The 15,349-nt window shown below is 43.6% G+C and overlaps 1 protein-coding gene across 2 annotated transcripts in view; it reads right to left on the bottom strand.

Moving 5' to 3' along the window:
• Positions 1–14,753, bottom strand: part of Rcor1 (REST corepressor 1) — a 132,644-nt gene extending 117,891 nt beyond the window's left edge. Inside the window, exons 1-2 of one of the 2 annotated variants that reach the window (XM_046453146.2) lie at positions 14,241–14,589; positions 14,101–14,160 (exon numbers count right to left, since the gene is read on the bottom strand). In XM_046453146.2, the coding sequence (XP_046309102.1) occupies positions 14,101–14,160; positions 14,241–14,529 (349 nt within the window). In that variant the 5' untranslated portion in view covers positions 14,530–14,589. Of the gene's footprint in view, positions 1–14,100; positions 14,161–14,240 lie in introns of both variants that reach the window. The other variant, XM_058582219.1, reaches the window with a different exon arrangement.
• Positions 14,754–15,349: the final 596 nt, after the last annotated feature.

The raw sequence follows: 15,349 nt of genomic DNA, 5'->3' as shown, positions 1-15,349 counted from the left end.
TTATAATACTTAATGCTTATGTCACATAAGATTAATTTTTAATTATTAAGCACCATAAAATCATAAGTACTGAATAACTCCTGCTTTTACAGCAATGGCTGAAAAGACTATTCCATCTAAAACTTCTCCCTGGTTCCTTCAATTCCTACCCTCCACCACAGGTGACACCACATCATGTCTCACAGGCCCCTCTGCTCTATCACCAGTGGATTTTCATACTTCATTGTGATTTATCTCCTAAATTAGGTCAGACTCCTTGAGGGATTTTAAACATCTAAGTCCCTCGAACATTGCTCTCTACACACCAAAAGGCTATAATGAATCTCTCTACCCAATAAACTAACTCAGAAGAGATGGAGCCTTGGAAATGTACCTTAGTGCTGGGGTTATAGCTCAGTGGCAGAGTGCATGCTTAGAAAATAAAACAAACCTTATCAATAACTATTTAAAAAATAAAAATAAAAATAAAAAGTGAGTCTGGGAAAGAGGTGCATACATGTAATTCTAGCAACTCAGGAGGTGAGACGGGGATCACAAATTCAAGGCCAACCTCTTGAGCATTTTAACATGATTCTATCTCAAAAAAAAAAAATAAAATAAAATAAAAAGGGCTAGAGGTATAGCTCAGAAGTACAGCAGCTCTGGGTTCAATCCCCAGTACTAGAAAAAATAAAACAAAAGAGTGTTGGCAAGGATATAGAAAAATCAAGAGCCCTTACCCTGGTTCAGTGGTACACACCTGTAATCCCAGCAACTCAGAGGCTGAGGCAGGTGAATTGGAAGTTTGAGGCATGCCTGGGAAACTTAGTGAGATCCTGTCTCAAAATAAAAAAGGGCTGGGAAGCTCACTGTAGAGTGCTTGCCCAGCATGTTCAAGGCCCCAAGTTCAATCCTTAGTAAACTACAAAATATTAAGAATTTAAAAACTTTACAAATTGGGCTTGGGTTGTGGCTAAGGTAGAGCACTTGCCTAGCAGGTGCAAGGTCCTGGGTTCAATCCTCGGCACCACATAAAAATAGAATAAATAAAATGAAGGTGTTGTGTCCAACTACAACTAAAAAAATATTTTTTTAAATAGAAAAAAAAATTTACAAATTAATTTTATGCATGGCTGGGAATGTAGCTCAGTAGTAGACCACCTGCCTAGCATACATGAGGCCCTGCCCTGGGTTCAATTCCCATCACTGCCCCCCCCCAAAAAAAAATTATGCTAAGTAAATGAAGCGAAAGACAGGTGCCAGGCATCGTGGCACATGCCTGTAATCCCTGCAATTTGGGAGGTAGAGACAAGAGGATCACAAATTCAAAGCCAGCCTCAGCAATTTAGCAAGGCCCTCAGCAACATGTCAATACCCTGTCTCAAAATAAAAAAACATAAGGAATGGGAATATGGCTCAGGCATAAGCGCCCCTGGGTTCAATTCCCAGTACCAAAAAGGAAAAAAAAAAAAGCATAGCCAGGCAAGGTGGCACAATTCCATAATCCCAGACAGGAAAGGTGGCTCACACCTGTGATCCCAGCAGCTCAGGAGGTTGACAGGAGGATAGCGAGTTCAAAGACAGCCTCAGCAAAAGCGAGGCACTGAGCAACTCAGTGAAATTCTGTCTCTAAATAAAATACAAAATAGGGCTGGGGATGTGGTTCAGTGGGTGAGTGCCCTTAAATTCAATCCCTGATATCCCGCCCCCCACAAAAAAAAAAAAAAAAAATCCATGTGCAGCTGGGCACAGTAGGGCACACTTATAATCCCAGCAACTCAGCCTCCTGAGTCAACAGGATCACAAGTTCAAAGCCAGCAACTTGGCAAGGACCTAAGAAATTTAGGAAGACCCCATTCCAAAAAAAAAAAAAGCTGGAGCTGAGGCTTGGAGGTTAAGCACCCCTGGGTTCAATCCCCAATACTGGCCCCTCAAAAAAAAATGTGTAACTTTTCTTCTTTGGTGGTGCTAGGAATGAAACCCAGGGCATCATGCATGCCAAGGAAGTGCTCTACCGCTGAACTACATCCCCAGCCCACATATAACATTTCATTCCCCAAAATACAACTAATAACCTGCCACTAACTGGAAGCTTTATCAATAACACAGTTGATTAACATACAGATTGTATATTATATTTATTATGTGGTTAAAAATACTTGAGAATTGCCAGAAATCATTTTTTCACTGCAACAGGCAATTTACTGGAGACAAATTGCTCATATGAAAATTATCAGCTCACACACAGTTTAACACTTGAGCTTGCTGCATTAGCAACAGGAATGGCACTATGTAAGTCTGTATTTGTGTGCCTAAGTTTTAATCAATTTCAACTTTTTGTAATGTTTATACATCATATTTTATGGTAGTAAATGTAAAACAGGCAATATCCACATATATTATATACATACATGGCATACTTCTTTCTTTTTTTTTTTAATATATTTCTAGACTACAAAGTTTGTGTGAGATTTTTCAAATTGTCATGAATCTCAAAAAAAATAAATCCACAAAAGTAGATCCTTGCACTTCAAATCCACATTGCAAGGGTCAGCTATATATTCAAGTCTCTGAAAATTAGTACAAAATTATCTAGTAACATCAACAAATTTACACATTTGTTTTTTTGTGTGTGTAGAAGGAGGAGAAAGGAATGTGTCTGGTTTTTGGTGGGAGGAGGAAGATACTATGCAAAGGAAGGAAATTAGCTATAAAACAACACTAGCCACAGCTACATTTGCTATACAGTTGAAATCAAGAATTTCTTAAAATACTCAGATATTTTATCATTTCACACCTTATTCAAGACAAGGTTCTTTTTTTTTTCGGGGGTGGGCGTTACTAAGGATTGAACTTAGGGGTACTCGATCACTGAGCCACATCCCCAGCCCTATTTCGTATTTCGTATTTAAAGACAGGGTCTCACTGAGTTGCTTAGCGCCTCACCATTGCTGAAGCTAGCTTTGAACTCATGATCCTCCTGACTCAGCCTCCAGAGCTGCTGGGATTATAGGCGTGCACCACCACATCCAGCCAACACAGGTTCTTAAATTCACTCTACAGTCCAGGTTCAAATGTAATCCTGTATAAAAACACATAAGGAGAGGGACCCGGGGAGAGAGCTGATAGCTGCAGGCTCTACATAAGCTGAAGGGTAGCATAGCATGTAAGGCTGTATCTGGTAGGTAACCCTAAGTCACAGAATCCCAAGAAATAATTCCTTTCAAAATAACTCCAACTTGGAACAGGCACAGTGGCTCACATCTGTAATCCCCGCAGCTTGGGAGGCTGAGGCTGAGGATCAGGAATTCAAAGACAGCCTCAGCAAAAGCGAGGCATTAAGCAACTCAAAGAGACCCTGTCTCTAAATAAAATACAAAATAGGGCTGGGGATGTGGCTCTGTGGTCAAGTGCCTTTGAGTTCAATCCCTGGTACCCCTTCCCACACACACACACACACACACACACAAAAAAAAACTCCCACTTGGCTGCAATGTGATTCAGTGGTAGAGCGCTTGCCTAGCACGTGCAAGGCCCTGGGCTCAATCCACAGCACCACCAAAACCACCTTCCACTGAAGGTAGAAGACACACTCTGTTAAGTGCTGAAGATACCTACTTCAACACACACACACATGCACCTCACTTGAATCACCTCACTTCAATCTGCCCCAGCCAACCTAGCTGGCTACCTCCCATTTCATCTGTGTTTTCACTATCAGGAAGAGGAATATAGACATGAAACTGGCTCTGGCACCCTAAACATAAAACTCTGTAACATTTGAGGCTGTGGGGAAACAGCACATCAATTGATCCAATACAGTTTGCTCTTAAGCATTTTTCCTTAAAGAAGATTTCTGGCTATCTCTTCCTGAAATATACAAGATTGAAGTCTAATTGTAACTTACAGTTAATGGTACTATGTTGATGTTTTTCCTTTCTTAGTGATATATAAAATAATAATGCATTCTCCAACTGATAGATGATCTCAGACTTGAGTAAATAATGTATTGAGCAAATTATTAGATTGGATCAAAACACTAAGTCACTAAGAGCCTCAGTTCCCTCATAAGGAAAGTGAAGATACTAATTTCATCTCATACGGCTGCTGTGGTGGTTAAAGGACTTAAAGTGTTCAGAACAGCTTGGCACAGAGTATGCACCGCACTGAAAGGTCATTCTTTTGAGGGTTTTCTGTCATTAACAAGCAGCACCTCCCCATCCACACGTTCACTCATTTCCTTCTATCAGTGGCTAAATCCATAACACAGCTGAATTTAGTTGTAGCTCACAATATTTTAATCTTTTGTAAGAAAATAACTGACCTTTAGAGTATTCAGAGTCATAACTATAATCTCTAAAATGCTATTATAATTACATGCTACCCAGGAACTAAACCAGAACTTTTCTAGTCATTTGGCAATGTAATTTGGGCCAAATCATTAACAGTTAGCAAACCAAAATGAACTGAATAACATTAGCTTTGAAACAACACCAAAAAAAGGTATCAATTCTCAGTGACATCGATCTTAGAATCAAGGGACCTGGTGACAAATATTACAATAGCTATGTGCCAAAACCAGCCTTGGAGGACAATCTCAAGGGCAGGATATAATTTTATTCCTTCCTAATCAAATAAACTTAATCTTTCTCACAATACTAAAGAGGAATGAAAAACTACATATATGCCAAACACGGTGGTGCACACCTGTAATCCCAGCTACTTGGGAGGCTGAGACAGGAGGATTACAAATTCAAGGCCAGCCTCAGCAACTCAGCAAAGCCCTAAGCAACTTAGCAAGACCCTTTCTCAAAATAAAAAGTGGGCTGGAGATGTGGCTCAAGCGGTAGCGCGCTCGCCTGGCATGCGTGCGGCCCGGGTTCGATCCTCAGCACCACATACAAACAAAGATGTTGTGTCTGCCGAAAACTAAAAAAAATAAATAAATACTAAAAAAATTCTCTCTCTTTAAAAAAAAATAAAAATAAAGCAAATGAATATGAACAAGGAACCATTTACATAAAAACTAATAAAAATAAGAAAATATTTGGGGCTGGGACTGTGGCTCAGTGGTAGAGCACTTGCCTAGCATGTGTGAGGCACTAGGTTCGAGCCTTAGCACCACATAAAGATAAATAAAGGTATTGTCCATCTACAACTAAATAATAAAAGATATTTAAAAAGAAAGTATTTTCTTTATCACATATGCATATACTGAAGTACAAAAACACATGAGAGTTCTCACAAGCCTCAGTGTGCCCTCCGCTTCTCTTCCAAAGCAAGTTTTCCGGCAGCCCCAGTTGCCCAGCACCTTTGGGTCTGCTGAGGCATCCATACCAAGGGGAGACTCTCCCAGGTGCTGCCAGCCAACAAAAGGACATAGCAGATGTCCCACAGCTCTAACCTCTCCGCTGGGGTTGCAAGTGCACTGTCACCTGAGGCTCCTTTGCACAGTTATAGCCACCCTTCCCTCTTCATGGTGTCCCACTGCATCCTCTACTAGCTCTGACCACCGAAAGCTCCTTCCTTTCCTCTTTATCCTTCACAAGCCCTTATCCCAATGAATCATTTCATCTAATTTCGTCTTGGCATCTGCTTTCCTGAAGATGCAAAGGATCGTAGAAATAATATAAATCAACTTCAAATTAATGAAAAGAGGGGGTGCAATTACAGCCTAATGATGAGAGTGTTGACCACAGTGAAGGTAACTATTCTATTTGAAGTGTTTTTCTTAAAAACCATGTCTGTATAATTCTATCCTACTTTATGGTGATTTGCAAAAAGGCATATTCAAATTATGCACAATAATTATCTTACCATTTTCAAATTTAAAAGCTTAACCCTTGGGCTGGGTCTGTAGCTTAGTGGTGACGTGCTTGCTTAGCATGCGTAAAGCCCTGGATTACATACCCCGTACAGGGGAATTGTTAAAAGTTTAATTATTTATTTAGTTTCTGAAATTATGAACATAATTACCATCACCGCATATTATTTTTGCACCTAATGACAAGGTTCTAAAACAATAAGTGTGAAGTTTCACCTCAGATGGCCCCAAATAGTCTACCTTGATGTATTTTTTTTTTTTTGTACTGAGGAATGAACACAGTGGTGGTCTACCACTGTGCTACATCCCCAGCCCTTTTATTTTTTTATTTTGAAACAGGAACTCACTAAGTTGCTGAGGCTGGCCTGGAACTTATGATCCCCCTGCCTCAGCCTCCTGAGTCACTGGATTACAAGCATGCACCACTGTGCCCAGCTAAAATATTTTTTCTCTGAAATATTTTCACAAAACACTTTTTTGCCACCTTAAATCAACTCTACACTCCATTTTTAAATTTTTAAAAATATTTTTAGTTGTAGATGGACACAATACCTTTATTTATTTTTGTGTGGGTGCTAAGAATTGAACCCAATGCCCTCACAAGTGCTAGCCAAGTGCTCTACCACTGCGCTAGACTCCATTTTTAGAAGTCAACAACAGAAACCACAAATTTCAAGCAGACATTAAATATATATTAAATCTCCAGAACATGAAACAGAAGAAACTAGACCCCCCTCCATACCACTTCTGGAGTCACAAACATTTCTTAAAACTGCCTTTTTGCTGCAGGAGTTCACTGGGGCAGCATCTGGTCCTCAACTCCTTTTTATCCAGTCTTCCACTAACAGTAGCCAACTTGCCCTCTCCCAGAAAGTGATCAGGTTTTCTGCTTTTAAAACAAATACCAACAACACACACTCCTTACACCAAGTTCAGTTTCCCATAGGGCAAGAGGACAAGTGGAAGCCTCACTTCTTTCTTATTTTTACAAACCACATGGAACCTCTGAAGAATTGCTCAGAAAAAGGGAGGACTACACACAGTCTAAGTAAAAGAGGGAAAATATATAAAGCACAATAAACTAGGAAGGATTACAGTCATGTGGACAGGACTTTTATGTTTCTCTCCAAAAATTCAGATTTTTTTCAACTAAATTGCCCCCACAGAATTTTATAACATCAAAGAAAACAACTTCCCAAGAGTAACCCTAAATTTCTTCAGTACAAATGACCTTTAACATTGCTCTGAAAACAATTGCCAGGGTCAGCCTCAACCAGCTGAACTTGGAGTCACTGTCACCAACTATGAAGGGAGTACTATAGTAAGAGAATACCACCTCAAAAGCATTAACTCTCAAAGACAAGAATTTGGAGTTTAGAGCAAAAACCTCCTAACTCAGAAGAACCTAGTCACTGGGTACTTCCTCCAGCCATGGGCTAGATCCAAGGTTTCTTAAAAACTTGACCTGAACAAATTCACCTATTCTCTCTGGACCTCAATGTTTTCTTCTACTATACCAAAGTGTTGGAGTACTCTCTCTTCCAGGAAAGCACATTTATTTAAATTGTTGCAGGTACATGTAACTTTAAAGCAACCAATGGCTTCCTTACAATCCAGTCCTATGGAAGCAGTGAGGCCAAAAATGCAGGGACCACTACTTGGCAACCTATGTTACATAAATAATAATCAGAATAAGGACAGCAGAAAATGTTTGCTTAGCACTCACTGCATGTCCGGCATGATGCTAAGCATTTTACATATACTAGATAAGTAATTTCCTTTTCTTGAGAACAAAGTTCTACTCTCCATATTTATAGATGAAAGCAAAAATGAAGTTGCTAGCCTAGAGTCAACAGAGGGTGGTAATGGCACAGCCTAGATCTGAACCCAGATTTAACTCTCAAAGTCCAACCTCCATCAGTCTGCTCTATATTGTTTCTAAAAGAAATACAATACTTATAAGAGTTTATTCTAGCCTGGCACAGTGGCACACACCTGTAATCCCAGTGACTCAGGAGGCCGAGATAGGAGGATTGAAAGTTTGAGGCTGCCTCAGCCTGTCTCGGGGCTGGGGATGTGGCTCAAGCGGTGGCGCGCTCGCCTGGCATGCGTGCGGCCTCGGTTCGATCCTCAGCACCACATACAAACAAGGATGTTGTGTCCGCCAAAAACTAACAAATAAATATTAAAAAAAAAAAAAAAGAACCTGTCTCATAATAAAAAAATTAAAAGGGCTGGGGATGTGGCTCAGTGGTTAACCATCTCTGGGTTCAATCTCCAGTACCCCAAAAAAAAAAAAAATGCTTTTCTGTAACTAACATTACCATAGATCACTCATGATAAAAAGAATCCTTGATACATGATTGGGGAAACTGAGGACCAAGGAGACAAATTAGACAGCTATACCTTCTTAGTCGCAGTTCAGGGTCCCACCCTACCACACCCACTAAGCCAAGTGAATCATTCACAGGATTCTTTGCTACCTGCCTCTCATTTGGGCAAACACTACCTGAAAGTATGTTTAAATCACAATGCATTTACCACAACCCATGAATTTTAGAGTTTATATTTATAGTTATATTTATAAATTTAAAATTATATTTATAACTTTAGGTTCTATTTTCACAAACAGGCACAGTGGTGCATGCCTGTAATCCCAGTAATGTAGGGGGACTGAAAGTTTGAGGCCAGACTCAACAACTTAGCAAGGCCCCTAGCATATTAGGGAGACCCTGTCTCAAAATAAAAAAATAAAACAGGCTGGAGATGTGAGTCAGTGGTTAAGCACCCCTGAGTTTAATCCCTGGTACCAAATAAAAAAATAAAATAATATTTTCACAATGAACGAAAGCACAGAAAATAATGTGTTTGAAAAGCAGCACAGGATCACCAGTGAAAGCCAATGAAAGGCAGGCCAAGTATCCTATTCAGTAAAATCTTCTGTCCACATGGTTAAGCACTGTCTCAAAATAAAAAAAATAAAACAGGCTGGAGATGTGAGTCAGTGGTTAAGCACCCCTGAGTTTAATCCTTGGTACCAAATAAAATAAATAAATAAAATAAACTTTTCATAATGAACGAAACCATAGAAAATAATGTGTCTGAAAAACAGCACAGGGGGCTGGGGTTGTGGCTCAGCAGTAAAGCGCTCACCTAGCACATGTGGGGCCCTGGGTTCGATCCTCAGTACCACATAAAATAAAAAAATTTAAAAATTTGGGGCTGGGATTGTGGCTCAGTGGTAGAGTGCTCGCCTAGCACATGTGAGGTGCTGGGTTCGATCCTCAGTACCACATAAAAAAATAAACAAATAAAAAGGTATTGTGCTCAACTATAACTAAAATAAAAAAAATTTAATTTAAAAATTTAAAAATTAAAAAAAAAAAGCACAAGATCACCAGTGAAAGCAAATGAAAGGCACACCAAGCATCCTATTCAGTAAAATCTTCTGTCCACATGAAAAGTATAACATATCTTACTACTACAAGTCAACTTCAAAGTGACAGTTAAGCTCCAGTGACACCACAAATTTTCAAATCTGATTACATATATTGGACTGAACGTTCAAACTACAGGTTGCTTTTCTGAAGGACCATTTTCTAAAAAATTATTATCATTAACAATCTCATCTTCTGGACTGGGAGTGTAACTCAATGACAAAGCACATCCCTAGCATGCGCAAACCCTGGGTTTGATGAGGGGTTGGGGGATTCCTCTTCTGTAAGTTGTAATTTTAGCACAAGTGAACTGTGATACTGAAAACCAACTCAGGATAAAGTTGACATAACACAAGCTTCAGAAAACAAAGAACTGGAGCCAACCCTAACCTCCTATCACCGTGCTCCTTTGGCTAGAAGTCAACAAAGAGGAAGAGCCACAAAGAAATGACCAAAAAGATACAGGGACCAGACTTTACACTGAAGCTGCATGCTCCCAGGAAGACACAGGAGCATTCATAGTTTTGTATAGAAAAACTCATTTCAAGATAAGTGACCCTTCACGAGTTCAGGAAAGAACTGGAGGTGGGATCCCTAAGTTCCCCACTCACTGTTCTGTGCCTGCTGGACTCTACAGAAACCAACCACCACTGGACATCCTCCAGGACATAGTGTGGAAAGTCTGGGTACCACACATGGACACAAAGCCCAAATTAAAGGTGGAGGGGCTGCACTCTGGCTTTTTTTTAATGTTAAATGATAAAAACTTTTTCTCTACAGATCTCAATCCTCTGTCTTGAACTATATAAACTGAATCAGCGTTTTAGCACTACCATGCTATTTTGCTATCTGCAAGGCATAACAGAATTAACTCTTCCTTGGACTTTATAGAGACTATCAGGCAATCTTAGCTCCAACCAGAACAGGGTCAAGCTGTGATCTGCAAAAAATAAAACCTGACCAAAAAATAAATAAAGTCAACTTTTTCCACCCACACACCTTTACTATATATACTTTAAAAGAAAAAAAGCCATGTTTTAATTTTATTTTACAGTAGCACATGCCTGTAATTCCAGCTACACTGGAGCCTGAGGCAAGAGGATCACAAGTTTGAGGTCAGCCCAGCAACTTAAAAACCCCCGTCTCAAAAAAAAAAAAAAAAAAAAAAGGTTTGGGATTGGGATGTAGCTTAGTGCAGCTGGGGCAGGGGGGCTCCTTTGATGAGTTTCATGTCTGTCTGTTCAAATTCTTGTATAATGATACTACTACTAATAATAATTTTTTAAAACACAAAGGTGCACCCAAAACTCAGGCAAAAAAAAAAGCCAGGTTTCATAGCACGTGCTCATAATATCAGCAGAAGTATGAAAAGCTCTAAGCCAGCTTGAGCAACTTAGCGCAACTCTGTCTCAAAATAAAATTTTTAAAAGGCTGGGGATACAGCTTAGTGGTAGAGCATCACTGGGTTCAATCCCCAGCACTACAAGAAAGGAAAACACCAACCCCTTGGGAAGTGATTGTAGTTTAGTTCAGTGGCAAAGTGTGTGCTTATAATGTCCAAGGACCTGGGTTCAACTCCCAGCACTCAAAAAAACAAGCCCACTCCAGAAGGTAGAAAGAAAAAGTTGTCACAACTACACCCTCATTCCCATGTTATTCTAACTTCTTTTACTCCTGTGAAGAACATCAAATGCCCGTAATCCCAATGACTTGGGAGACTTAAGGCAAGAGAATAAAAAGTTCAGGCCAGAGGCTGGGGTTGTGGCTCAGTGGTAGAGTCCTTGCCTAGCGTGCGTGAGGCACTGGGTTCACTGCCCAGCACCACATTAAAAAAAAAAAAAAAAAAGTTCAGGCCAGCCTGGCAACTTACCAAGACCCCTTCTCAAAATAAAATGGGCTGGGGACGTAGCTCTGTGGCAGAGCCCCCCTGGATTCCATCTCTAGTGCCACACACACACAAAAAAAAATTAAAATTAAAAAGGAGTATAGCTCAATTCTAAAGACCTAAAAGAAAAATATGCCATAAAACAAACATGTTGTACAATTTATATTCCAAAATAAAAATCTCAATCTCAGCGGCTCAGGAGGCTGAGAATTCAAAGCCAGCCTCAGCAATGGTAAGGCACTAACCAACTCAGCGAGACCCTGTCTCTAAATAAAAATACAAAACAGGGCTGGAGATGTGGCTCAGTGGTTGAGTGCTCGAGTTCAATCCATGGTACCAGGAAAAAAAAAAAAAAAAAAGTCAGTTGGTTTCCCCCTTAGATTTCAAGTTAAATAAAAACCACATGAAAAATCACTAGAAAATAGGAAAGCCTCACAATTTTCAGCCACATTCAGGAATGTTTCTCATTGCTCAGACTGACAAAATAGGGCCTGAAATAATTTCATACTGGCTGGATTTCTTTCAGATTAAAACAGAAAATGTACAAATGTTAATATCAAGACTTAATCAAGGGGCTGGGGATGTGGCTCAAGCAGTAGCGCGCTCCCCTGGCAAGGGTGCGGCCCGGGATAGATCCTCAGCACCACATACAAAGATATTGTCTCTGCCAAAAACTGAAATGTAAATAAAACATTTAAAAAAAAAAAAAGACTCAATCAATTGGCAGTACAATGATGCATCAAAACACTGACAATGTTTTACTTTCCAGAATCCAAGGCTCCAGCAAATTTATGCTTTACTTCCCCCATCAAGTAGTCCAAGGATTTCAATCCCCAGTACCACCAGAGAAGAAAGAGAGGAATCAAAAGACAGTTCAAAATACTATCCTATAACATATGCTGTTTCAAAGACACAGCTCCAAAGCCATTAGACTCATTATTAACAACGCAGGAGCTAAACATTAGTATTTAGATGAAAGAATGTCAGAAATCTAAGTACTGGCTGAGGATGTTAAGTAACTCAGTGGTGGAGCCCCTTGCCTAGCATGCCTGACACTCTGGGTTCAATCCCCAACACTGAAACCAAAAAACAAAAATGTGACTATCAAATATGCCCTTTTCCTCAATCACACTCAATATACTTAAATAAATCTTCCAAAATTAAAGCATTGAAACTGACCAACTTAATCAAAGATTTGCTCAACTTGACTCTTAAAAATAACACCTGGAGGGCTGGGGATGTGGCTCAAGCGTTAGTGCGCTTGCCTGGCATGCAAGTGGCGCTGGGTTCGATCCTCAGCACCACATACAAATAAAGATGTTGTGTCCGCCCAAAACTAAAAAAATAAATAAATAAATATTTAAAAAAAAAAAATAACACCTGGAGAGGGCTAGGGTTGTGGCTCAGAGGTACAGCGCTTCCCTAGCGTGCCTGAGGCACTGGGATCATTCCTCAGCATCACATAAAATAAAATAAAGCTATTGTGTCCACCTATAACTAAAAAATAAATTAAAAATTTTTAAAAAACAACACCTGGAGAAAATTTAGTGACAAGCTTTTCTGTTCTGAATATTACCACAGATAAGACTTGACCTACAAAATGAAGATGGGGTCAACTGTAAGCAAAAAACGGAATGCTTCCCCTGGTGGCCAACCCTAGAATGGAGGAGCTTTGCACAGAAGAGAAAAAGCCTGGCCGCCTGGTTCTATCCTGTCACTCACAAATGAGAAGTGTCTACCAAAAAAGGAAGATCTTGGGGGAGGGGAAACTACAAGAGGGGCTTAAAAGGAATACAAATCTGGAAGTCAGGCTACATTAAATATAAAAGAGTAAGTCATCAGACCATAGAACGCAAATTTGGGAAAAGCCATTTATTTCCAGAGTGCCCCAGCTCAGCAGGGGATCCTTCTGCATTTTCACTTCTAAGCACACCCAGTGTTTACTACCTTAATCACAGCTTAAGAGCAATCGCCTTTTTTGAGGACTAGATCCTTGCAATTTTCCGCAGTCCTGTTTCCAAGGAAAAGCATTTATTTCTTCAAACAAACTAGTGGTCTAACCTACTTAGAGAACCTCCAGTTCTAAAGCCCTCCAACCAGGAAGAGGACTGCTCACTCCAGCTTTACAAGAGTCTTTTGAATTTTACTTCTGAAACAAAACCCACGTCCTTTCAAACATTTTCTATACCAACAACCTTTAAAGACAGTCTCATACAGAGACGGGGGAGAATCTCATGTATTAAAATCTGAAGAATTCCTTTGTCTGATTTGACTTTTTTTTTTTTTTGGTACCACTTTAAATTTGCTTCCACCCAGAGCAGCAAGGGAAGTAAATGCTCCATTCTGGGGTGCAGGGATTTCTGGTAGGTGGAAACCATTGGTTAGCTAAAGCTCCTGATGGTTCTATTTTTTCGCAACCTCTTCCTCTCCCCCCTACTAACCCACCCAAAAAAAAAAAAAAAAAGGAAATGTATATGCATTTACAAATAGGTCTTAAAAACCAAACTGCCACACGCGAGCCTCTCTTGTCCAGGCAAACGCCCTCTGGAAAGCACACTAGTTTTATGAGCTGGTTTTGGGGGTTCCACTCCTTCTCAGGATGGGAGAGGGGTCCAGAGGCGGCGAGGACACAGGCCCGCAGGGCACAGCCGGGCGAGGCTTCCCAGGAGGGGTCTCGTGGGAAGCTCAGTCCGGGCGCTCAGCACGCCAACTCTCCCGCACGCCACCCGGCCCGGCGGGTCGCAGCTCACCTGGGGGCGGGCATCCCGCTCCTGCTGCCAGGTGCGACCGCGGCCAGGGCCGGGGGTGCGGGGGCGCGGGCCGGGCCGGGCCTCCCGCCGGCCCGCAGCCCGCGCCGTGCGTGCGCGCGGCCCCCGTCGCGCCCCGCGTGCCCCCGCGGACCGCAGGGCCAACACGCACAAAAAGAAAGTTGTCGCCGGGATCCCGCCACTCGCGGCCGGCCGCGCGCTACTCACCGGGGTCGAAGTCGGGCACGGCCGCCTGGTACTGGGGTCCGACCCGCATGCCGCCGCCACCTGCGGGAACAGACACGGCGGTCAACGCGGGCGCGGGCGCGGGCCGTGCGGGGCCGGGCGCGGGGGCGGCTGCCACCTACCGTGCTCCTCGTCGCTGGACGAGCCCGAGCTGCCTTCCTCCCAGGAGTTGCTGCCGCTGTTGCCATTGGGCGCCGCCGCCGCCAAACTTTTATTCTGGCCATTATTGGGGGCGGCGGCGGCCGAGGCGGCGGCGGCCGAGGCGGAGGCGGCGGCGGCCGAGGCGGCGGCGGCGGCTGCTGCGGCCGAGGCGGAGGCGGCCGAGGCGGCGGCCGAGGCGGAGGCGGCCGCGGTGTTCCTGCCCCTGCGCTTCCCTGAGACCTCGGGGCCCTTCTCCACCATGGCCGGCATCAGCGGGGCCCGGGGCCGGGCGACGGCGGCGAGGACCCCGGCTCGCGGGGAGCGGGCGCTGGCCGGGCAGGGGGCGCGGGTGGGCGCAGGGCCGGGCGGGCTGGCGGGCGCGCGGGAGCCCAGCGGCGCGCGCTGGGGCCGGGGGAGGCCCAGACGGGCGGAGCGCCGAGCCTCCTTAAGCCCCCAGCGCCGAACCGAGCGCAACTTTGGCTCTCATCACCGCCCGCACTTCGCTGGCTCTAACTACTCCGGGAGCCGCGGGCGGGGGGAGGGGCGGGGCCTGGGCGCCGAGGGGAGGGCCGCGCGCAGCCTAACACGAAGTGGGGAGTCCCGCCCTCCCACGCCCCGATTGGTCCTCGTGGGATTTGGACGGCGAGCGGTAGCCCGGTTGGCTCACGCGCGCGTCCGTCAGGGGGCCGGGGCGGGAGCGCGGGCAAGGGGAGGCTCCGCGCTTCCGTTGGCCAGGTTGGGTTGACGCGCATCGCCCACTGTACGTGGTTTGAGGTTTGCCATCGCTCTACGCCCCATGATCCATCTCTCGAGGCAATCGCGAGGAGTTCGCCACCTCCCCGCCCCCTCCCGCCCGCCCCGACCCGAGAGCGCCCCCGCGGCCCAGTCCCCCGCCCCCGAGGGGCCCCGCCAAGCGCACCGCAGGCTTCCCGCAGTACAATGTGCCCGACGCGAGAACTAATTGCGGGCAAGGTCGGGACTACTTTCCCCCTCGCGCGGAGGAGTACAGCACAGTTTGAATGGGTTCTATACAAAGAGAGGAAACTAATTGAAGAAAGTAATTGCGCCCCCGTTTTCCCCGAGGGGCTTG

Source organism: Marmota monax, unplaced genomic scaffold, assembly GCF_021218885.2.
Source record: "Marmota monax isolate L192 unplaced genomic scaffold, Marmota_monax_Labrador192_F-V1.1 WCK01_AAM20220418_F8-fsc00190, whole genome shotgun sequence".
Taxonomy (NCBI): Eukaryota; Metazoa; Chordata; class Mammalia; order Rodentia; family Sciuridae; genus Marmota; species Marmota monax.
The sequence above is the reverse complement of the archived record's forward strand: the minus strand, read 5'-3'. Positions and strand labels throughout refer to the sequence as shown.